Source organism: Eutrigla gurnardus (assembly GCF_963514095.1).
Source record: "Eutrigla gurnardus genome assembly, chromosome: 19".
Taxonomy (NCBI): domain Eukaryota; kingdom Metazoa; phylum Chordata; class Actinopteri; order Perciformes; family Triglidae; genus Eutrigla; species Eutrigla gurnardus.
In genome coordinates, this window is record NC_139930.1 from 18,921,053 (window position 1) to 18,946,612 (window position 25,560).

General features: G+C 42.6%; 1 protein-coding gene across 5 annotated transcripts in view; it reads right to left on the reverse strand.

Moving 5' to 3' along the window:
• Positions 1 to 25,560, reverse strand: part of fibcd1b (fibrinogen C domain containing 1b) — a 90,363-nt gene that overhangs the window by 29,587 nt on the left and 35,216 nt on the right. For all 5 annotated transcript variants that reach the window (XM_084035690.1, XM_084035688.1, XM_084035689.1 and 2 more), the window contains 3 exons: positions 22,979 to 23,138; positions 16,857 to 16,993; positions 2,366 to 2,462 (listed from right to left, as the gene is read on the reverse strand). In XM_084035690.1, the coding sequence (XP_083891816.1) occupies positions 2,366 to 2,462; positions 16,857 to 16,993; positions 22,979 to 23,138 (394 nt within the window). The remainder of the gene's footprint in view (positions 1 to 2,365; positions 2,463 to 16,856; positions 16,994 to 22,978; positions 23,139 to 25,560) is intronic.

Sequence of the window (25,560 nt, forward strand, 5' to 3'; positions counted from 1 at the left end):
GACACGGAGTGGTGGAGAATCCTGATATTATTCTATTAGAGACGTACTCCCAAATGTTTTCTACTAACCTGCTCTTCTGGACCAACCTATTTACATATCCTCAATTATTCATTTGTTAATGCTAGCGTCTCGTGATTAATGATTCAGGTGTAAAATATAACAAGAATCTCAATAATAAACTCACATAACTGCAGTCGTACCACTCTTTGCCTGCAGGTAGCACAAGTGTTACATCTGCAGCACCTGTTTGTTTCCTATTAATATCTCACATTTTTTTTATTTTATTTTATTAATTTACTTATTTTCTGTTGTGGTGTTTTGTTCTGTGTTTTTGTCTGAAAATGCCAATAAAAATGTGAATTAAATTTTTGTGTGTTTTTCTTATTTCTCGTCTGCAGAGCACATACTATATCTTCATTTACAACAGTGATCAGCGGTGTGCCATGTGTGAAAGCGGGCTTTAATCTGGAGCGCTTGTATGAGTTTCTGAGCCGTGGTACGACAAGTAACCTTGTCCGTGACACGAGCTCGTTCTTTTTTTTTTAAATACAGAAATAGATTCTTCAAGCTCCACTTCCTCCACCAGTCTGATCTTTTGCAAACTGCGATGAGAAGGTTTCAAAGACACACAGAGACGTGGTGATAGCTCATTAACACTGCTGCTCAAACCCCACATTTACACAGGAAACATTTCTGCAAACGCAAAACGGGGCCTTTTTTCAGACCGTTTTGTGTGTAAGCAGAGCAAATTTGCACTCAGACGACCATAAAACAGCTAACCGTAGCGATGATTTCCCCACGGATGCTGATTGGGCAATGAACTCTCCTGTTTAACGACGGGTTTTATGAAATTTAGAAGCGAAAGTTGTGTTCACATCAACTTTGTGGGACGTGATGTATCGGCGCAGGGCGGGCATCTGGCCAGCATGAAATGCCTCTTTATTTTGGAGATTCTCGCTGGTTTTCACCTCCAGTACTAAACCGGAAGTAACCGACTGGAAATGAAACAACAAAAAGAACAACGACGCGCCGCCACTAGGGGGATGTTTGCTGTGACGTGCTAATGATGCGATAAAAGGTTGTCGGAGTCGCTTAGTTCAGTCCCGCGTTTGCCCTCAAATGATCTTTTACGGCCGTCAGTTGTCAAACACGACCGCCTGATGGGAGAAACTTGTTTTTAAGTTTGGTCTCATCATGCTCTCTCGCTACCTGAACAAATGTCAAACCAATTAAAAAAAAAAAGGAGCTCCAAAGGCCATTCTACGATGGAAAGAACTGGCTGTCTAATAATAATCCCCGTCAGACCTCCGTGAGGTTCTTCGGTGTACATTTTGAGGTAAACATAAATACGACGTGGTATGAAAGTGTCAGCGGCTAACTTTGGAGTCACAGGAACGTCTGCAGATGGAGCAGAAGAGCATTGCGGTATTTTTGGTACATTAAATGAGAAGTGAGTGTGAAGACGAGGGAATTTGGCTTCGGAAAAGTTGATAATTTCACACATGAATTCATTCTTTGTTGGCATTCTCTTCCTGTCAAATTTGAAAAGGAGGCACAGACTAATGTGTCACGCTGCCAGCAAGAAATAAAAAGGATTGTGAACAAGTACTCTGTGGAGAAATGCAAATTATAAGCAGAAGGCGACCGTTGAAAAGCAAAAAAAAGGTGGAGAAATTACACCGTTGTGTTGTTTGTCATGTGAAAATAAAAAAAAGGATATTGTAATTGAATTGCTGCTCTTTTGGCTTGTGTTGCGATGTGTTGGTGCTGAACACAAAGTGCACTTTACACACAGATTTTGATTCTCCGTCACTGAAGTGGTTTTCATTACTGGATTCTTGATGATATGAAGAGGAAAAGTCATCCAATCTCTCTCCGTCTCGCTCTCTTTGGGCGTCTACTTATCTCGCTCCATCGTTCCTTCCTTTCTCCTTCCTGCTGTAAAGTTGTGACGTTTTTTATTTCTAATATTAATATGCATATTATGATAGAAATATAGAATAGTAATACAAATGTATGTTAATGATTGCCAAATTATTTGAAAAAAACTACAAATATAACATTGATAGGTGAACCAGGGACAGATTATTACATATAATATATTAAAGTATGACAAATATCTGATCTTTTAACTGTAGTTTGATTAACCGTCAATGTATCATTTATTAATGATGATTTTATGATGGCTATAACTTCAGTTAATGGACCGAAGTGAACAAAATGGAGAAAGAAGTCTCCTTTCCAGGGTTTGGACCGGCACACACACACACACACACACACACACACACACACACACACACACACACACACTAACACACACACACACACACACACACACACACACAGTCACACCTGAGCCACTTACCGAGCCAGTGTTCACCGGTAATCTTGCCAAATCCCTCACGATAGGACTCCCAGGCTCTGAAGAAGTTCACCGAGCCGTCCTCCCTGCGCTGGATCACCTAGAGCGCCAAAGACAAGAGGTCAGGGGGTCAGCTGAGATTCATCTCATCCTCCTCTGTGATGAGTCATGCAAAACTCCCACCGTCGGTCGCCGAGCTCATCTAGAACTAAACTAAATGAACTTTCACTAATGAATAATGCAAACGCTCTCTCCGCTCTAAAAAAAAAAAAAAAAAAAAGAAGCAATTTGTCGGAAGCTAATAAAAGGAATCCGTTAAATCTTTTTTCACTGACTGGAATCTGCATCTGTAATTGATGTCCAGAGAAAGAGATGAAATTCATAAAACAATAATCCCTAAATACACGGAGAGGTACATTTCACTTCTTCTTCTTCTTCTGCATCAAAATCATGAAATTCGATGAAGCAATGGTCTTTTTTTTAAAGCAAGTGTGTGTGTTTGATGGTGCGGTATCTTTATCACCCAATGACTGATACTGTACAGTGATTGGAAGTGTAACTGTCAGGTTGAGGATGAAGGGAAATAGGAAATGTCCTCCTTAGGAGGAACCGCTCGCAGATGAGAAACAGCCGAGGACTCGCAGTTAGGAGGCCGCGTTAATGTAGAAAATGACAAAAGAAATTCCCTGAGACAGTTTGCGTTCAGCGTGACTAATCCCCCAGCATACCATAAGGTACCAGATGGTTACCGGCAGCCATATTTTTTGCTTTTTAACATCGGCGCAGACGAAGAACAAAAATCCGGCGAAAATCTCCCTCCTCATAATTGCCTTCTTTCTGATGGTCTTAATCATCATTACCGTGTCATCATCGCTATCAGCACCATCTCGGGATTTTTTTTCTCCTCCGTATCCTCAAAGACGGATTTCTCATCTCCGTATTGAGAGCTCTCTGAATTCCTCCCGACATCGTTTACACAGTAACTCCAAAGATCCCATTACATCCCTTTATTCTGGAGATATCACCATCTTCAAACCCTAAAATGCCGTCGTCACATTCGAGCCGCTTCCTCTGATCACTTCTCGTTAGGACCATCAACTTTATGGGCGTCTCCAAAGTAAATATTCTCCAAACACACAAGTTCTTTTGTAGACGCCGATACATCGAATTTAGACAAGATAGCACCTAAAACTCTTTAAATCTGTTTTTCCAGACTGTTGCCGAGGATAGTAAAGATAAAAGACAACGACATAAGCAAACCATTTTGAGAAGGAGAGTGAGAAAATAAAATTATCAGTGCATGCAGGTGGATAAACTCCTCATTTGGCACTTCTGTACCATCATTTCCTGTTATCATATTGACATATAGGGACGGCTAAAGTTATATCTGCAATAACAGCAATTCAAATTTCTGGGAAAGAATTGCACAGCTGGACTGAAATATTGCAACTGTGAGAAAATATGATGGGAACAGTGTTCAGCTGTGGATTCATATGCATTTACAGCACTGCTTTATGAATATGGATGATATATATCTATACACAACACACATCAGTTTATACCGCTCCAGTGCAACTTAAACACACAACAGGCAACAGTTCCTTCCCCTCCGTGCATGTATTGCAATACTAATGTCAGCGGGGGAACCTGAACACGTCATAGGTCACATGGTTTGCATGGGGCCGTCTGTTAAAACATAAAGAAACGGGGGATTTGTATCAGCTGTTGCGTAAGACTCTCACAGGCTTTGGCCCAGTCACGGCGCATTAGAACATCAGACTAGTGTCCCAGATATCTGGAGCGATGTCAGTGATTATACCTCTTAACTTCCCTAAGCTGACACGGAAATCCAACTCCACAGTTCCACATCAACATTTGACTCCTCATATTAAATTTGAAGTTTAATTAATATGAGCGTGTGTGACTGACCGTTATCAACGCCACGTAATAACCCGACGTCGTCCCGCGTTCGTCGTTAAGAAATTATTTTATGTAATAAACGGCATCCCCCCTGACTAATAAGAGGCACAGCAGCTCATCATATTGCTGCCTGTGCATCTACTGGATATGTTTACATAAGTGTTCTCCATCTTAATGCATGCTGTACCGTGTGTATGAACGCGGAAATAATGTCAGCAATCATTCATACGCGGGGCTTGGAGGGCAACTCGTTTTCACACTCAGGCATTGATGCTACAGATGGAGTGGCGTCAGCTCAATAAAAGCAGCCCTGATGTTGTGTAGTCACATTGTAACGGATGCGTCCGAGGGTCATCACAACAACGTGTGGCAGGTTGACAGCTTTGCATTTTCCTCCCACCGCTTCCATACACTAAAAAAAAAAACAAGATGAAGATTCATAAAACATATGGCACCTCTTCATGGTGACATTAAACGGCGTTACGTTTGACTCACTGGGGCCGCTAACCTGTTAATAAGGCTATTACTGTGATAATCAGGCTCATCTAAAGACCTTGGGTAAAAGGGTTTGACAGTGCAAACAATGCAGCGTCATCATATAACACACGACGGCTGAGAAGGAGCCCTAACGGAAGGGGTGCGTAAAGATATCCATATGGCAATATATTGCGATACTTTGATGCCCAATACAATATCGATTTTCAACTCCAAAGATCGATAACAAAAAAAAAAGAGTCATGTTTAGACGCGTTGTGAATGCAGTACTTTATCCTTTTTCATTTTATTTTCAATATTTATTCCAGTGAATTTCATGGGAATTAATAAAATGGAGAGGCTGTTTGGAATGTGAGCGATATATTGTGTTTTCATCTTTATTTATATCGCAATATCGCGATATCGTGATACGTATCGTATCGTGAGGTTCTTGCCAATACTCACCCCTACCTAACGGAGGAGATTATTGATGTCAAACTCAGCTGCAGTAAAGCACGGCCATGTTAAAAGTAGGGGTTGAAAAAATATAACATTCATGTCACTTAGTTCTCCTTGGATAATGACCTCCCAGCCTCCTTATCACACGCCCTCCTTCCTCAACGCCACATTTCCAATTAGCAGGAATAGAGAAGACTGCAAATTGATAACACTACATTAAATATGAGGTGGAGGTTCTCCTTTTCATCCATCCATAATTGTTTTTTCCCCTCTCTCCCCTGGCACTCACTGTGTGAGCAGCACTTTTAGTAGGAAGACAAAAAAAAAAGTACCCCTTCAACTCAATAAAACACAAGAAACTTCAGGGGAAGAAAAAAAAAATCCCTTTTGACAAATTTACACAAAAGAAAAAGTCAAAGTGATGTGTCAGACTACAGTCAGTCGTCAGGAAGTGATTTAGTACAATGATAACTTAAGCCCCTTGATTTCTATTCAGATCGTCTGTGGCCTTTCAGGGAACAATGCATCGCTCACATTATCGCAGCGAGCCTGTCTGGCTGCGTTGGTACTGCCGAGACACCTGGCATATGACAAAGATGTCTGAGAAACGCTCTCACTTTGACGCAGTTTTTATTATAAGAAACACAATTAAAAGTTGTTTTGGTAGCTGTGGCGTTAAAGGCCGACCAACATCCTTATAGCCTGTTTGAACCGAGGTCCCTCCCAGAGCACCGGCAGGATCTGACACCATGAATCACAGCGGCGGTGAGAAATTGACCGGTGGTCATATGAAGTAGTCCTCCACAGCACGCGGGTTAACCAGCGCTGCTCGGTTCACATGCGGGGTTAACGCTCTTGTCTTTCTGGCCCGGCCTCGCGCCGTGTCTAGCATCCTTGTAAGACTGGAGAGCCCCTCTGAGGTTTAATTGCATTGTTGACCCTGAAGGTCAGCATCCGTGTGTGTGTGTGTGTGTGTGTGTGTGTGTGTGTTCCCTGGAGACTTGGAGCTCACAGAGACCTCCAATCATTTTCTTTCACATTTCAGGAGGCAGAGGATTTGGAGGGTGGAGGGAAGCATGGGATTTTTGGGTGTGGGGGGGGGCTGGAAACATAAGTATGTGAGACATAAATGTGTCTGCACATTGTTTGTGAGCATGTGTGTCCACGCACAACAGACACACACACGCACAACAGACACACACACACACACACACACACACACACACACACACACACACGTTGGCAGTGATGCTGCATGTGTGCATAAGTATGCACTTGGTTATATATTAACCTATGTGCACTTTTAAACCTATTCAATAAATGCCCTTGTTGCCTTCATGTAAGTGTTTGTGTGTGTTTGTGTGTGTGTGTGTGTGTGTGTGTGTGTGTGTGTGTGTGTGTGTGTGTGTATGCATTTGTCTGCACTTGTTGTATGCAAAGCCAAAGAGGTTATATTCACCTATGTGCTCTTCTATACTAAGAATGGCCTTCTTGTAAGTGTGTGTGTGTGTGTGTCTGCCATTAATATAAACGCCCACGCGCTTATGCAACCCTGCATACGATTACCAAGTTTGTGGGCAACTTTGAAAAAAGTTGCGTTGCTTGTGGCCTGTTTTCTTCCAGATAACGTGCGAGCGAAGAACAGGCAGAAAACACGCAGCCGAGAGGCAGATAAGCAGACGGTACAACCCGCTCCCACTCTTTACATCACGGCTGCTGCTCACAAAAGGGGCCTCGCTCCCAAACGCCGGTCAACACACAGTTGCAGAAAGAAAGAAAAAAGTGACCGTCAACCGCTTTTCAATTCCACCTTTGTGGAATCAAAAAGTCAGCCGGCCATTCCAGAGCGTGTTAATGTGCGCGAGTGCCTCCCTTTACGGCTGCACACGTCCACACTGTGGCTCCAGCGGTTGTGGTTTTATAGAGCCGTGGCTCGCTATGTCCCCTCACCGCACCTCGCCCTACAGTTTACCGCTGGGAAACGCAGCTTAACGACGTTAAAGGCGCCCCTGTCAAGGTCGGGAAGCTGACGGAGTCGTTGTGTTTGGGTGTGGGGAAGGAGACGTTCTGGACATACCCACACTGAGAACTGCAGTCGAGACACAGCAGACGAGGATTCAGCAAAAAGCTCTCCGTGTTTCACAAGATAAAGTACAGAAAGAGCAAAGTACAAAACCACATAAACAACCGACAGGATCGATAGTGAGTCCAGCCTGGATTCACGTTGGTCTTCACCCGAGTTGGATTCTAGAGATACTAGAATGTTGTTTCTTTTTTAAATGCTTTGGGTTCTGAAAAAGTGAAGCCAATGAAAAACATCTTAACCTTGTATTCTTTCTAGTGGCCAGCAGGGGGCAACTCTTCTGGTTGCAGAAAGAAATCCTACAGTATAAAAGTCTATAAGAAAATGACCCTACCTCTCACTTAATTTAAACATTCTAGTAGTTTTGTTTCAAGTCTTCTACAATCCTATTTTTATTTCTTAAATTCCGGTCCCGGTTAGGGTAAACCAGGGCGTGGCTACTTTATGATTGACAGGTTACTGCCACGGCGTTGTTTGGTTTGGGGGTTCACGGTCTTTTCGGGGAGTTTTTAAATTCAAACTCAAACTTTTTAGCTTTGTTTTCAACATATGAAAGTAAATAAAGTGTAACATTTGTCAGCGGTCGGTTATACTCGGCTCCTCCCTCTTGTGTCACTTCTGGTTGCAGAAAACCAAGATGGCGCCTAACTCCAGGTTTCAAAACCGCAGTCCACAAAGCAGTGGGTGTCGTCACGGTAACCGCGTCCATTTCTTACGGTCTACGGTGGAAGTGAAAAAAGGATTTGGCTGCACCCGATCTGATAGCGAAGTTGTCAAAATGCACCGATTTGCAGAGAAACGACGCAAATTCACGCGTGGAACGAGCGAACATTGAGGAATCGGTTTCTCTACGCCGGCGTCTGAGCTCTTGTGTGTGTGAAGGACCTCCGCTCTGCTCTGAGTGTTTCCGACAAATGCAACCGCCATCTCGTCTCAAGCGGCTCGCTAACGTCAATTACGCTAGTTGCATTCTCCCAGTTAAAAATTTAATTCATATCGCATTAATAATTCACGCTCGTAAACGTCATAGTTTGGAGTGTTTGGATCAAGCAGCTGATACAAAAAGGCTTGTGAGATGAAGGCTACAGCTGTCATTTCTCAATTTATCACATCAGCATTTAAGTGAATATGCTCTGATTTTTAATACTAGAGGACAGTTTTATTTATTGCTTCGGTATCGTATTGAGATCATATTTTTTTGTGTCTGCAGTAAAAATAAAGGCTGATTCTGGAACAGTTATACTTCCAGCTTCCTCTCATCTTGCATCTCTGCACTCTCCCTCATATTGCAGTGTTTTTTTACTTTATCCCTTTTTCCTTGCAGCTCTAAGGTAATTAATTCTTTATACACGCTGTTCTACATGCTTCACAAAGCCTAAACAACCCATCTCTCTCCGAGGCAACTTTCTGCTTTCTGTTTTTTTCTTCCAGAGTTACCTCCACCATTTCTGCAGCGTATTCTCTGTGAGATTATGCGTCATGAAACCAACTGTCAGTAAGGAAGATGTTTAATTGCAGCAGCTCACAATATGGTGACTGTTGTTGACGAGTGAGCAGAGAAATCAATCCAGTAGAAATATTTTATAATTAATGCAAACCGGTAATTAAAACATGGACTATATCTTGTCATCTTTCGGCTTACTACCTCCGTTTTATTTAAGATTGTGCACAAACATACTGGGTAAAACACGTGTTGGTGCATCCTTTTTAAATGCAAAAAAATGATCTCCAGTCATTGAAATATAAAGCTGTTGATGACGTCATCCTAAAAGTTGCCTTACTGTCCTCCCTGACTGTGGAAGCTCCAGTTGAAGATTCTCCCTCCCACCCAGGGGTGCAAGTACAGACGATGCAGAGGGAGAGTGGGTCTTCCGAAAAAACCTGTTGAAGCGACAACGGGTCGCTGTGATTGATTTGAAGCAGCACCTCGGAAACACGCTTGGAGGGAGAATTCCCTTTCATTAAAAATGATGCCACTCGTTAGAGAAGCTCCATCATGGTTGTCATTTTTCTTTTGTCAAGTCAGTAGCAATTCATAACAAGATCATATGCAATAAAAAACATCTATTAAATGAAGATTTTTTCTCTATCACACATCGTCCAATGACGATACGATACATAGTTGTGATACCTTTATTACATTCCTGATGAATCTCATAAGCATTGGACTGTGAAATCCAACATATACTGGTGTGTGTGTGTATGTGCATGCTACTACCATACGTTCTGCACCTGCCTTCCTTATTTTCCCATGATGCACGGCAACACAGCGGAGCACAAAGGCAGACAGGCCAGACAGATGGAGCAGAGAGCCTTTAAGGGGGACAGAAGTCGCTGTAACATGTTTTGTCAGAGCGTCTTTGTCAGCAAGTCGCTATAAAGTAAGTATTGACACTTAAAAAAAGTCTTCTGCAGTCAAGGGAACTTTGTGACAGTTTGTCATAAAAAAAAAAAAAAGTGCGAGCTGTTTTCCAGGACTGCAACCCCGAGTGCAGCTTCTCAAAAGAAAAAAGAGAATATTCAGAACAGCAGCCACCGCTACCGCCACCAGAAACACAGTGAGTTCCATACAAACAATTACGTCAAGTGAAATGTGCTCACGAGATAATCTCTCACCCTTAACCGTCTCACCGAGCGCCCGCTAAAGGGCTGTTGCATTGGCATGATCACATTAAGCTCTCTGTAATCTCTGCAGTAGATGAAGGCTACTTAACAAGCTGCCTTAAGCTCTTCAGCAGGCTTTCTGTCAGCTACTGGGAGCCCACGGCGAGCACAGACGGACACCCTGACTGACGGACCAGAACACAGGGAGGAAACAACACGAGCACTCCGGAGCTGATTGGGGAGGGGGGGGGATTTACGATCTGGCATGTGACCGGCTGGAAAACGGGACATGTGCCAATAGCTTGTTAGCTCCTGGCATGTAGACGCTGTGCACACACTATGTTTACATGTTTGGCAGCAGATGTCACTTGGTACCCTGCTCTACAGCCGAGATCATATGTGACATCTCCGGAGAGGGATTAATACATCAGCATGACAATTACAGCCACAAAAAAGAAATTAAAACAAAAAAGTGTGTTGAGGCTAATAGAAATGGCCCCACAAGCCGCCTCCTTTCATAGATTTAAGATCAAAAAACAGGCAGGCGGCGGAACCGCTCACAATTTGATTACATTGTTAAGATTATTGATGATATGGTGACAAATTGAACACCGTCTGATGGAAGCGCTCATAAATCCACAGCAGTCTGCAGAAAGGAGGCCGCAAACATCTGTTGGTGAATGTTTTATAATCCTATCAGAAAGACAGATGTGGTCTGAACACAGCAGCAGCAAACGGGAACAGAAGGAGGAACACAGTCCTTCACACACACTCACACACACACACACACACACACACACACACACACACACACACGGAAGCCTGAAACACTATTTTCTGCATTTACATAGACTTAAGTAAAAAAAAAGAAAAGAAGATTATTCCTAGCTTTCGGCAGTAACCTGATTTTTCAAATACCATCTAAACAAGAAACCAGGTTTTCCTTATTGGGTTAAGGGATTAAGAGGAGCCAGATTACCACAGGTAGATTTCTGTTAAGGCTTTTGATTATTACATATATATTTTTTAAATATGGGAACGACGAAGAGCTGATGCAGGGGAAGACTTCTACAGGTGGACGAAAAAAAAAGATAACATAATATGATGGATCCAAAAAAATCAAAAAACAGCTTAACCAATAATTCAATCTCCATATGTGAGAGCAGGTTATTTGCTAAATGTATTAGTCTACAGTCTACAGTTTGCATTTTAGATATATTTTTAAAACGGTGAATTCTAACCTCCAGGTCAGTCATGTGATTGGGCCCGAAAAAGCCAATTATGTCATTTCATCCAGCACCCGAATAACCACAACCTGGATGAAAAGTCCAGCTACACTGTCTGGGGTCCACGTACAAATTTTCATATAAATGTAGTGAATCAGATCGCTCTAGCTTTTTAACGGAAAACTATATAATGAGTTCTAAAAGTCATAGACATTTGGTCAAACAGCAGCATCATGGGAGTGTGCAAATGTAATGGAGATGAAATCTAATCACCGGGCTTCCATGGCAACCCGCACACAGCCATAACGTTTCCTCATATAACCTCCGGCTAGTTGCACTAATATCCTAAAGGACATGTCTGACACGACCGGTGATTATGCTCGACGGCGGGAGACGGCTGCATGCTTTTATCTCCACGCAGCCGTTAAATAGGGCACAGGAATGCAATCTAATTTATAGTGTCATATCAGGACACTTTAGGCATAGAAGTTGCAGGAGCTACAGCCAGACTTAAGGCGGAAATCTGGAGCAGACCAGCCTCTTGGGTTCCATCTGCGTTTGCTGTTGATAGTAGCAGAAACTTGTCCAGACAAGTAAATGGAAAAGTTAATACACACCTTCACAAACACGCACGCTACGCTGAATCCAAACATTATGAAAACAATTATGTTTCCCAACAAAAATAAAAAGTTAGATTCTACTCCGAAGTTTTCCATTTCCCTGCCTTACAAAACATTTACAGATAAGACACAACAGCAAAAACATCCATCCTGGATTCCTTCTGTTTTTTCCAAACCAATAAACTAACAGAGATGAAATATTGAAGAGCCCTGTGAGCCAGATAGAGATAGTGGAAAAAGACTATATACACCGTACACTCTGCACAGCTCAAAAAAAAAAAAGGCACTCCAAACCCTCTAAAGGAGTGTTACAACACGCACACAATCACACATTCAATCTAAAACTTTTTTTTTTTCTTCCAGTTCGTGGCTGAATTGAATATTTCAGCGTGATTGCAGTACTTCTGATAAAAGCACCATTTGATAATGCAGCCCCACATTGCACTCTGATATATCTACTCTCATTCATTATTAATTCCTCGGTCATTTTTAGTCCCTTCCTTTTAACAAATAAAATAGTAATAATAGAAGACATAACCCCCCCCCAAGCCGTGAGGCTGTGTTTAAATGGCATTTCCCTTTTTGCCGAAGCAGGTAGGCCACATGCCCAAAGGATTACTTTCTCAGAGTGGATGCATACTTTAGTATGTTTAAAAGCATGTTATTGTATATGGCATATAAGCTCCTTTGATTGAATGGATGTTGTGGTGGAGTCCCATATACACTTTCCTGTGTGTGTATACATGTTTGGAAAAGGCTTGGTAATGACTGAGCTTTTTTTTTTTTTTTTTTGCTTTTATGTCCTACCTGCCATGATCCCTCCCACCTCCGTGGTCACACAGTCTCCGGGGGGGAGAAGAATGGTGAAATACCGACCAATTTCCTCTGACAAGCGTCCACATCAACCTGCGCTAATGTCTCTCTCCTCTCCGCCTCACTTCCTATTAATCCTTTAGGGGCAGACAGACACTAAATGAGTGACTTTGTCTACGCTTGAAGTGAAGAGAACGCCCCGACACTCGTGGTGATTAATGCCACGTCGTCGCTAACGACCGCATCAAATGAAACGGATCATCTGAGAGATGTATTTAAGCAGAGCGCCTCGACGGGAGAGAAGTGCAAAACGCACAATAAGACCTCAAATGGCTTCGATTTTGGAGATCGATGACATCACATCGCGGTGATACGGAGCTTCCTTCCCTGACTTTTTACCGAAACCTGCTAATTATTGTGTTGACAGCATGTTGTGCCGTTGCATATGGGGATTGTTTTCTATTAAATACTGTTAAATAGAAGGTTGGCCAAGGTTTTTTTACATAATGGTTTCTCTCTTAGAGGAAGGCAGGGGAGAGATTAAATTTATTAACGATAAAACAAGTTTGGAGCATGACCTTAATTCCTGTTTGCAGGAATATTTAAAGCTTCAGTAGAATATGAATCCAACTGTAGTGATGAGAGCACTCCAGCTCTACTCGTAGCCCAATATCTGACTCCGACAGCTGCAAAAACTATCAAATTAATCTCCATATTTTACTGCACGCTACGGTGTTTATTGTGTCGATCTGATGGCCGTCTCTATAAAGCACTGAGCAGGAAAGGTGATCTGGCACTCCCGGCCCGCCTCTGTAATAAACAAACTCTGCATTTCAGCGGCGTCAGCTGCACCTAAAGCTAAGCAGCCCGTCCTCGCCGTGGATGTGCCTGTTGCACCTCAGAGCCACTCAAACCATAAATCCCCCCCCTTATATCGCCCCCCCGTCTCTTGTCTCCCTCTAGAAGAACCTGACAGTTATGGTACGCGGCCATCTCCTTTTTGTTCTGAACCCCGGGCTAACACTTCAATCTCTTCCAACATTTCAGCAAAAAACCCACGGATGAAGCAGCGCCATCATTTTTGTAGAGATAGAGCCGTGGGTGATTTGTAGTTCGCATAATCAGGTTATTAATCAGAGTGTAAAAGCTGGTTTCTGATATATATTTTAAGTGAGAGATTGTGGTATTTGTGGGTGGCGGGTCGGTTTGATGCATCAAGCAGAGTATTGTGGAAAATAGGCTTCATTGATAACGGAGGATGCCAGCTTTTTTGCAATAGCTGGCGGCCTTTGATGGGCGTTTTTTTTTATTTGGACATTTTTTGCAGAACTAAAGAAAAAAGCACATTGGTCATCGTGACAGTGGACCACATGTGTAAGCATCAAGATGCACAAGCATCAACATGCACAACAACCTTTGGTGAGGTCTGGATAAGTTGGACTATTTTGTTTTCAGACATTCTCCTCTGTTTATTGCTATTTAAAGGCAATGATCTACATTATGTGTCCCAATTACTCATTCATGCATACCATTTGTTTGGCGCTATAGAAGACATTTGAAGATTATTCCAACGTCATGGGCGACCCTTTATACGGACCGACATACCCTCCTAATGCTTATCTCTGATTGGTCCCCGGCCTCTTCCTCTCCCTGTTAGTTAAGACATCTGCATTATTGCCGAGGCTCCCTAAGGGCCTTCATTTTTACTGCGAATACAATAGAACAGAAATATTTTTTTATCGCAGGCTTCATCTGAATTAATGCATCAGAGTACAGAGATGAAAAATGGAATTCCATTATTGTGGCTTTTTTTTTTAATCCCTGCGTCTCACTTTCTCTCCGTATCAGATTGTGATGTTTTCATCCCCCCCATTGTCTTCTTTGTGTTGTCTGCATCTCCTCCTCCTCCTCCTCCTCCTCCTCCTCTCCGTTCCCTCCCTCATGGAAGGAACGCGGCGGTCCGTCTGCAGCAGCCTCTGCAACTGCTGCCGCGTTATGTCAAAGTATGCTAATGAGGTGTAGGCATATGGCTCATCCCTTATTTAAGCTCAGCCCTCAGACAGTAAGCAAGTCGACTCGCCGTGCCTCCCGTCTCCCTACCTGCCCCTCCTAACGAGTCAATCAAGCTCGACACACGAGGCAGGTCAGGAAAACGACATTATCACGCTATCGGAGACGCTGCGCGAAAAACTCAAAGCAAGATCACACCCAGAGACTATTTCTGTAGAGGTGAGCACACTTTGGCACAAGAGCTAACACACACACACACACACACACACACACACACACACACACGAGCGTTTACCCACCGACAGTCTGGTACGCAGCTCTCGTTCCCGTCATGCTGTGCTTAGCACTCTGTCACTTTGACAGTCTGCTTTCATGTGATGAGGGGGGGGGGCGACCTTGCCTATCTCATAGTTAGTCGACAATTCGACACGCAGAAACCCGCCCGCCGTGACTTCTGAGTTGAAGTTTGACAGGTGACGCGTGCGTCGACGCACAAGAGGGAGGCGGCGTGGGGACGAGAACATATTTTAGCTTTTTCTATGCAAGTTTATTCTTGACAGGTCTTTTTTTTTTTTGGCAGAAGCAGGTAGTGCTAACAGTGGAAATCCAAATACAGTTGCAAGCGTTTGGAGCCAAAGATTTGCGAGCGATGCTTTTAACAAGTTTGAGAAATCAGGCTGATTAAAGATGGTTTTTACACCTTAATAACGTTTTCACACGTTCGAGGGAGGAAGCCTGAAAATGTCCATCCCAGGTGGTTTTAAAGACATCTGTGATCTGTGAAAGCCAGGGGAGAAGATAGCAGATTGGATTTTAACAATTAGATGCAGCGTAGATGTTTTTATTCCCTGAAATCACTTTGCAGAAGAGAAATTATTTCCACTTTATTGCACAGATCTTGCAATTCCAATTCCAAAAAAAACTAAAAACTAAAATCAATCACAACCAAAAAAAAAAAAAAAAAAAAGTAGCAGAGAAGGAAAAAAAGAGTTGTGATGGATTCATACAGCAGAAATTTCCAAACTGTTTAAGTGTTACAAGGCCTTAGTTCTCTATTAAGAAGTGCTCTTCCTTCCCCGAGGACTGCGACAGTGTACTTCACAACAAAGGCAAATAAATGCCTCTATTGTGTGTGTGTGTGTGTGTGTGTGTGTGTGTGTGTGTGTGTGTGTCTACACTCACAGTAAAATACATCTAAACCGCAATTCCAAATATAACTTCAAACAGCTCAATGTCAATGTTAGTTCACCTCGCTGCCTGTCATTCCCAAAAGACACGCTGCTTCCAGTATACAGTCTCACTTAAACAAGCGTGTTTACTTGAGCGAGGACAGGCAAAAAGACAGATGTTTGATCAAGGAAGAAGAAAACAAATCTATCTTTTTTAGATAGATCCTAATACAACCCTCTGAAAAGCGTGACACAGAGACCAGAATGAAGAATCTACAAAAAACCCAAACACACAGCGGACCGGCTCCGGACCGGGCCTGCTCAACACGGCGGCCTTCGCAGGAGTGTTACTATGGTAACGTGCACGCTCGGTGTGTCGTACGGAAACACAAATGAGCAAAAAAGACAAAAGATGTTCATTCATAAAGAGAACGGGGTCGAGTGGGGCAGGTCAATGTCAACTTTGATGAACTGTCTTTAAAATCACACACATTGGATGTTTTGCGATCGGTTGTCGCGGTAACAGGTGACACTAAAATCCCCCTTTAGCTAGCCTAGTATAATTCATCGGATGTACTTCAGTTCTGTCGGCGCTCTCCGCTTCATTTCTTTGTCTCGGTTCCCTTTCAGCATCCTACACTCTCACAAAGATGTGACTAATTAGTATCTTTCTTTCCAAATGACAAACAAAACCTGAACAAAAAAACAATGAATGGACCGTTCTCAGAAACATGAAACTTAAGATCTCCTCGCTGCTCCGCCATGAAACTTTGATGACACCTTTTTTTTTTTTTCCGGCTTGTTTCTTTGCGATTCCTGTAATCACAGCAGGTGCAAACACACACACACACACACACTGTAAAAAGATGACTGGTAGTGGAACGACTGGGACTTGAATGGAACCGGTGTTGCTGTTAGAAAACACTGATGTCGGGGTTATTTAGTAAATAGAAGCAGACGTGTAAAAGCAGACATGGTGAGAAAAAAAAAGGCCTTCATTTTTCCTTTCATGCTGCCGTGTTTTCATATTATTGTTGATTATGACCTCGACGGCGGAGTGAATGCTTCTACGAATGCTTGGTAGATCCGTGTGTGTGGATTCTGCCTCTGACTCACCGTCCAGCCTCCTCCCTCTGTGGTCATGTCGCAGTACACCTGGAAGCCTGCGGGGTGGTGGACAGGAAACACCGAGTAGATGCCGTCCTCTCGCTGACCACTGGCGTACAGATCACCGCAGTCACGGGGACGCGAGCCTGGGGAGAGGTGAACATAGGGGGGGTTAGATCCAACGTGGCTTGCAAACAGGGAAAGACTGCTCGCAGCGTTAAAGTGAAATTGGTGGGAGAGAGAGGAAATGAGGGAACATGAGATAAGTGTGGCTTACTCAATTATTTTTCAGGAAAGGACTCAACTCTTGGGTTCTTAAAAAGGAAAGGAGGGAAGAGCGATGGGGAGGGAGGGAGCGGCTGCACAGGGAGGGAAGATATCCGGCGAGATGGGTGATGGATGACAAAGCGGAGACAACGGAGTCTAAGTGCAGCGGAGATAAAAAGGTGAAAAAGAGACGGGACAGCGAGGAGGTCGGGATGGAGACAGGAAGGCACGATGGGTGGAGCGTGGACGAGGAGACGCAGACGTACGGCACACGGAGACGCTGATTCTAGATAAGAGGAGTCACGGGGAGGAGGAGGAGGAAACAAAAGACCCGATAGAAGAACATACGTATGTTTGAGCGACGCAGACAAAGAGACGGGGGAGAACAGATGAAGAAGAGCTACTGCAGAGCAGAACAGTACGTCTGTCTGAGCCTGAGGAACCCGTTTTACCCGGGGGACGAGAACATCTATCCCCCACAGGGCCAGTGTCATAGATTATGCATGCCAGCCCTCGCCGGGGTCAAACCCCCGAGTTTAAAACAGCCAGGAGAGTTCTTGAAAATAGTTTTTATTTTATATATATATATATATATATATATATATATATATATATATATATGTTTTACAGTCACTACATGATGTGAAATGTTTGGTCTCCCCCCGAAGCTCTTCCATTTCCCCAGCGTCGAAGCCTCGACTACTGAGCTCCGGCTTTCATCATCATCACACATAAATGCCACTTCTTCTTTTCATTACAGGAAGCCGCGGCCGGGGTTCCATGGGACATTAAAAAAAACGAGACCGTCATCATTATTTAAGATTTCGGTCGCTGTGTAACAAGGGCTTTTCAAAGTTTTCTCAGTTTAATGATCCCTCAGAGCGGATTTTATCCCAAGGACCGCCTCCTGATGGTACTGATTCTCCAGGTCCACTTTGTCCGCACATAATTTAACAATTGGTCTTCTACAGAGTGCCGACTGAATCACATTGGATACCTTTGCCTGCCTGGTCTTCATGGTCCCATTTAGTCTATATTCTTACTCCCAATAAATCCCATGAAAAGACCAAAGTCACCCATGTGTATGCCTCTGAATGCTCCAGTAACTCATAGGACATAGTCATCATTGACAACCATGGAGATCTATGACACAGACTGGTACACTTCAGATACACATGCATGGTGTTATTAAGATCATACTGTAGGAACCAGATTTTGGACCTTGGACCTTTGAGGTCGCCAAGTCACCAGAAAAAAATGTCGGCTGGGTCAAACAAACACAGGACTTTCACACAGGAGACCAGCGTTTGTGTCCCATGAGAAACCAAAAGTAAGCGAGCTTGTTACGTACTGTTACATAAGAAAGTCTGGTATTTATTTAGGCTAGTTATGTTGTTACATTGTTATGTTGTTTTGCTGCATTTCTATGTTTTTCCATGATCTTTTTTCTCACCTCGTTGCTGCAACCAAACCAACCCTTTCACGACTTTAACCACATTTGATTGTGTGTTTGCGTGACACAAGGCCGTTATAAAACATATTCTTTTGCTTCGGAAACGTCAATATTTAACATTTTCCACGGCTTCCAGAAACGAACGATGCCAACATTTTATTTTTCTCTCCGTCGACGGAGTTGTTTAAAGAGTATCTGTTCTGAATTTCATCTTTTTTGGCGACATAATCCACAGTCGCATAAACCTTTCATAGTAAGTCACTCTGACATCACAGGCGCTGCACAGTCTGAGCTGAACTCATTTAAATGCAGCCGGTACTCTCATCTCCAGCTAACACTGCTCATCTGTGGCAGCCATTGTGGTTTTCCAAACACGCACACGTCCTGCGTCTAACCTTTTTGGTTTTTTTTTTACTTTGTTTTAAAATGCCCAGTACTCATGAGAAAAATGCATAATTAATCTGGCAGCAAAAAAATAACAATAACATTCTGGTAAAATCAGCAGCAAAGCAACAGCAGAGCAAAGCCAGGCAAGTCCATGAAATAAAAAGTAGGACTCACTGTGGTGTCATAGAATCCCTGCTACTGCCAGAGCCGAGGAGGGCATCATCGCTGTCAGGTTTGGATTCATATAACTTTGAAAATCTAATACGCTCTTATGGGAATCCAATGCAAACAGTACAGAGATGAATACTTCAAATATCCACAGGCACTCTGAGACAGACAGGCAGCCAAAGATACGCGTGGTTGTGCCGCAAACTTAAACGCACACAGCTGTACAGACTATGAAATATTGAAAATGTGCTGCTGAATATATGTGCATACGGTTTTTATTTATTTACCCATTGTGTCTCAGTAAGTTTAGATTTTAGGTGGGTTGAGGACTGTTGTTGTGGTGTAGCACGTACATCTGGTGCCTTTACACCCAAAATGCCAAAAGCAAGAGCTGTAATTTCTAAACATATTTCCAGATAACTAACCCAACAGAGTGTCATAATAATAAAAACAAGGATGTATTGCATAATAAATACACAAGGGCATTTGGGGATTTTATGCATCATATATCATTTTCGAACAGCACTGATGTTTCCGTTATTTTTACAGCTGTTCTCTCGTTCGGCACAGATGCCCTTGATGAAAATGTCAAGGCTGTGCTCCACAAAAACACTGGCTTGCTGCTGGCTGTTTTGTTGTGGGTTTGTCCCGACTGTAGCTCTGAGAAGGAAAAAGGGGAGCGGAAAACTGCATACATGTCTCAAAAAGGATGTGCGTATATATATATATATATATATATATATATATATATATATAAATAACATTTATTATCCCACTATGCTATATCTTGCAGAGTCGGTGCATAAAAGTGCCTAAAAGATTCTTGCACGGTGAACCTTGAACAGAGAATGTGTGAAGCGCTGTCCATGGTGCTGAACCGGTCGGTCAATTAGCATGAATGTTGTACAGCTTTAGCCCCTGACATTTACATATCTTCAGGATTTCTCCGTTTTTTTTTTTTTTTTTAAATAGGTCAGCCCTATCGACATTTTGCAGTACATGAAGCATACCTGAATATCAACTTTTATCAATTATAAATCACATAACGGAGAAATATTCCATAATACCTTGTTATTGTCATGACAAAATGAGCTCCCGGCTCTTTAAAAAATGCAAAAAGCTACAAATTGAGTCACACAGGAGGAGTAATAGCTACGTGGACTTAATAGCAGGCTGTTATTACTGCCTCCGTTGCCTGTATAGAGCCCCGGACAGAATAATGTCAGGTCAGGTGTTTCTGCTGTGAGGACGGGAGTGGGGGAAATTGCTTTCAAATTAAATGCCTCTTTCTGTCTGTGGTCTTCCTTTGCAGACACACAGAAATACTAGTAATTCTCACACTGAATGATGGACAAAGTAAGCAAGGGTATATTTACACATTTGCTCTAATCAATGTCACAAATAATGATAAATTCACACTTTCAGCATGACATATTTCAGGAACCCGGGACTTCATTATCCTAATAATTCATGCATATTCCCTTTTTTGTTATAAAACTTAAGCGTAAAACTGAAAAAAGAAAAAAACTCAAATGTATTGGCTTTAGTGAGCACGAAGTGAAGTTGCTGCAAAGGAATCTACGTTAAAAATATGAATAATAATGAGCTGCAATGTGTTGATTGAACTGTTTCCAGGAGGGTCGCTATGAGATCACGACGGCAAGATCAACATCAACAACGGAGCGGATGTAATCACCATGACAACCTCGTTGTTGGCGCGTCGTACAGGAAGGGAGTTTGAAAAGACAACACACTCTATACTTAATCAGCCCTTATTATGAACACTTTACCAGACATTTCCCAAAGTATCATAATAACACACGTGAAATCAAATGCAATGCAAAATGATCGCCCTGCAAGAAATATTACCTCATAATATTCATTAGCTTTTCATAACAGTGATGTTACTTCACATTCTGTTGCATCATTTTGTGAGTTGTTCTTGTAATTTGTTCTTCTTGTGCAATGTGTATAAAGAGGGTGTGTGTGTGTGTGCTACGCAGCTCATAAATTGACTAATTATTGCCTAAGCAACGGGAAACAATATTGTCTCTGCCTGTCGCTGTTACCATTAATATAGAGCCAGGAGACAAACAAATTAAAATCAAGCTCGGAGAAATGATTTCACAATTGAGTTCTAACACCTGCTGTGAGATAACAATTCTGCTAACGTCTGAGGGACAAATTCATTCATAATGTATTGCCACCCAGGATTCTAGTGTATTTCATGTAACTGTTTGCTGATTGCCTCAAATAATCCGGTTTATGACAAGAAAAGTCCGGAAGGCGCACAAAACTGGGAGAAACAACTTCAGCACCACGGACAGAGCCTCAACCAGTCGCTCCATGCTGCTATGAACGCCGTGTGTCTCTGTAAGGACCACTTTTCAAGCTTTTTTCACATAATTCAGTGGCTTTTTTTTTACTTGTCTATTTAACATAAAGAGATGTTTAACCCATAATCACCAACATTGGAGATACATGGTTTTAATTCGACACAAATGTTCAGGAAATGTTTTGATATTTGTGACATTCTTTCTCGTTCATTTTTTCTCGATTATGAAACCACAAAAAAAAATGTTTTTACACATAATAAAAAAAAAACAAGCAATATAAAAAAGCTAAAAAATCTCCCAAAAAGAAGAACCAGAACAACCACGTCTGAGTTGAAATCCTTAACAGCATCAACCTTCCACCAGTCTTGTCCATCAGGTAAATTTAACAAATCCTAAAAGCAGGCTACGAGTATTGGCCAATCAGAGGCAGAGAAAGGCGGGTCTTGGCCGAATGCTGGGTGAGGAAATAAAATCAATCACACTACTGTAAATAATAGATGGTGCAACTGCCGATGTCTGTGAGTGAGACCATTTGGCATGCAGATGAGGGGAAACTCATAGAGAATCAGAGCTTTAGATACATCTGAATAAAAAGAAAATCATAGTTTGAAAATGTATTCTCACACTCTTGAACCCGGAAGATCCACTTCAAATTCAAACATATAAACGTAAAGTAAAAAACAGAAGTTTCAAAGCATCACCAGGTGAGAATTTAAGGCAGCAACAGCTGACAGATAGCAGGTGGGCCAGCTATTAGTTCAGCATCAATTAGGTTGATGATGTCACATGCCTAAATGGTTAGTGAAGTAGCAAATTAATAAATTAAACAATGTGAAGCACTTCAGCTCCTTAGAGCAAACGTAAAAGTGCATGCCCATGCCATCATGTTTGCAGATTTATGAGCCATCTTCTTATATGCTGCTCAAAAAAAAGGAAAAAGAAAAAGAGGTGAACCCTGTCCCTCACTGTGCTGCAGGAGCAGCCTTCGCTCCTTGCTACCTATGCACGGGAAAAATCCAGCAAGGGAGTGCCATCGGGGATCCTGTGCCTGGTTAAAAGTCTACCAATGGGATGATGCCTCGGGCCCTTCTTTGCCTTTCAGCAACACGGCCCAGTGGACATTCAAGTCATTGCTCTTGTACAGTAGAAAAAAAAAAAAAAAGAAGAAAAATAAATCCACATCTCTACCAAGGCCACGGGATAATGTGGATGAGATGTAGCCCAGGGAAACATACTGATATCACCAGGAGACGTTGAGTGGAATGGATACGTGGTAAGACAGATGACGGAGCCCGCTGGAATATAATTTTACAGAATAGTGGAGTCGGGCCGACAGACGCCCGGGATCGCGACACGGAGCGGGATGTAGCGGCAGAAGGTCAAACATATAGGTAGCCATGGTGTATGAATAATATATATACGGAGACAGAGGGACAAATTGAATATCAACAAATCTACAGAGAAAGAATCCGATGGTGCCAGGACGGGTACGGATGCTCGCCGCGCCTCATTTCTCTTACCGTTGGCGCAGCCCTTGAAGCGGGAGCCTCTGACTGGCGCCCTCTGCAGGTCGGCCTTGACGCGCGCCTTCAGGCCCACGTTCTCCTTCTGCATGGCGTTCAGGGCATCACTCACCGAGTTCACTACCTTCACCATGTTGATCTGACTGTCCGACAGCAGCTGCAAAACACACACACACACACATTACAGTCACATTTATTAACAATATCATTATATGTACTACAAGCCGTATAAACTTCATATTGCTTCTGACCATTTCCCCCCCGAGTGAATTTACAACCTTCCGAGCGGTCATTGATTTCCATTTATTTTACTATATTATAAAAATAGACGTGTAAAACCTTCTTAGAGTGATAATTCTTAAGATTCCGATCATAAAATAGCAAATGTTAGATGCTATTTCTGGATGGCATTTAATTTACTATGGACATAAAATCCATAGTCCATTATTCCTGCACTGGATATGAACGGTGTACAGAAAACAACACGTGTAAAAATGTGATTTTTGCATATATTTTGCAAGAATATAGAAGACGTATAAAGACATTTTCAAGTGAGGAAATGCATGAATGCATGTTCCTTTTCATGGGTGGTATTTCTGATACTTTCTGGTAGCTTTACTCACCTGAGAGTAGGGACTCTGCCCTTTCTACCATCTGACATTTTAGACTTAAGAGTCTTCATAATGTACGAAGTGTCCATGTGTGCGTAATGTATGTGTTCCAGATTAGACCCTGTGTTATAAGCTTGTGGATGCAGCACTTTTCAGATGTCTGAGCATCCTTGAACACACCAGCAAGGACAGTTTTCACAGTTTCAGCTACATGTCTGTGTGATAACAATGTGACTTTGAAAAAAAAAAAAAAAAAAGAATAAGTAGGAAGAAGGAGAAGTGCATATAGAAAATGAAGGCCAAAGGCTGCTTCATAAAGAAAGTAAGTCCCTCTAAAAAGTTGAAGTTTTCTTTGGGAAACGGTCCTCATGCGTACTATATTAATTTACAGTTAATGGAGTACATCATGAAGTAAAAAAACGCTGGTACAGTCAAGTCCTTCAGGGATCTTTAGAAAACACAAGTGCAAAGAGGCACATGGCATCCTATCCCATCATGCACCTGGTTGAATGCTGTGAAATAGCGAGGGCCCTGCGGGAAGCCCGGTGATGAATGTATGTGCTCGGCCGAGCAGAGAGCAGGGTAACCTCTTTGATCTACCGTGGTCACTTTCTTACCCGCAGCCCTTTTTTTGTGTCGTTCATTGCTGAAAGGTCATTTTCCCGCATATTGCCCTAGTTGGCCAACACCTATATGCACAGCCAGGTGTTGGGGGGGGGGCATGTGAACCCCCCACACCATACCTTAGAAGGATGAGGGATGTTCTCGCTGGTCCTTACGCTCACACATGCCCACGGTGTTTCACTTTCCCTCCGCTCGCTCATCCACAAACACACACTCAATCACTCACACACACACACACCTGCATGTGTTGAAAGTCATATATGAAGTCTTTCATCAAAAGGTGTGTCCATGCAGCTGCATTCAGGTGTTAAAACTGCATTAGAAGCCCGGTGGCCTTTCCCTGGCCTCAATAACTATGCAACACACCTCTGAGGCACCGCGAGCTGCACTGTAATCATATTACACGGGCATCGGGGCTTTAACACACACACACACACACACACACACACATCCATACGCTACAGGAATGTGTTATCATTGTTTGTGTGTTAAGAGGGGGGAGGGGTTAAGCAAAGTTGTTGTTTTCCACAGAAGATAATAAATAAATAAATAAATGATTTGATTAATTGGTTTGCCTCTAAGTGTTGTATATATTTCATTATAGAGTACGGTACACTGCTCTGTTTGTGTTTGAGTGCGTTCAAAGCACCGACTCTAGTCTTAATTGTAAGCCTTGGCTGACACATCAATTAGGATCATGATGTAATTAGCTCTCATTAGGCAGCCTTTCCATTGGCTCGTGCAATCAGTCAATCCGCGGCACTTTGTTTGTTTTTTTCTGGAGTCTTTTTAAACACAAGTGTTTGTTTAGTCTGTTTCCACATTCGTTTTACGGCAGAATTTCCTTCATTTAAAACAAATCAAGAAATTGCAGAGTAATAAGTGTTGCACCTGCACTCAGACGTCAAGCTCTTTGGTCGTTATTGGTTTAATTCCCAAAGTGTCGACACTGAAGGGCATGTTCCATTATCACTGTAGGGTGGAGTCACAGAACGGAGAGGAGTTGCAAGGCCGGAACTAGCCGGGTAAAAAAAAAAAAAAATCCCCATTCAGTGGCCATCTGCCTAATACCACATCTCCCCCTCACACAGCAGCTGTCCAGTCAGCTGAAGCCCGCTGCAGCAAATGGGAGACGTGAGAGGAGCCGCCGGGGCGACGCCCACTCTTTTTCCTCTGAACTGCTGGAGATTTGTTTTCGAGGTGGAAATAATTTCAACCCTTAAAGCACATTTGAGCTATTCCACGACTTCACTTATAAATCCGAGTCAGGTATGAAACATAACGGAATATAATGACGCTTTGTGAACGCCGAACGAGGCGCTTCTTGTTTAGAAATAACCCGTT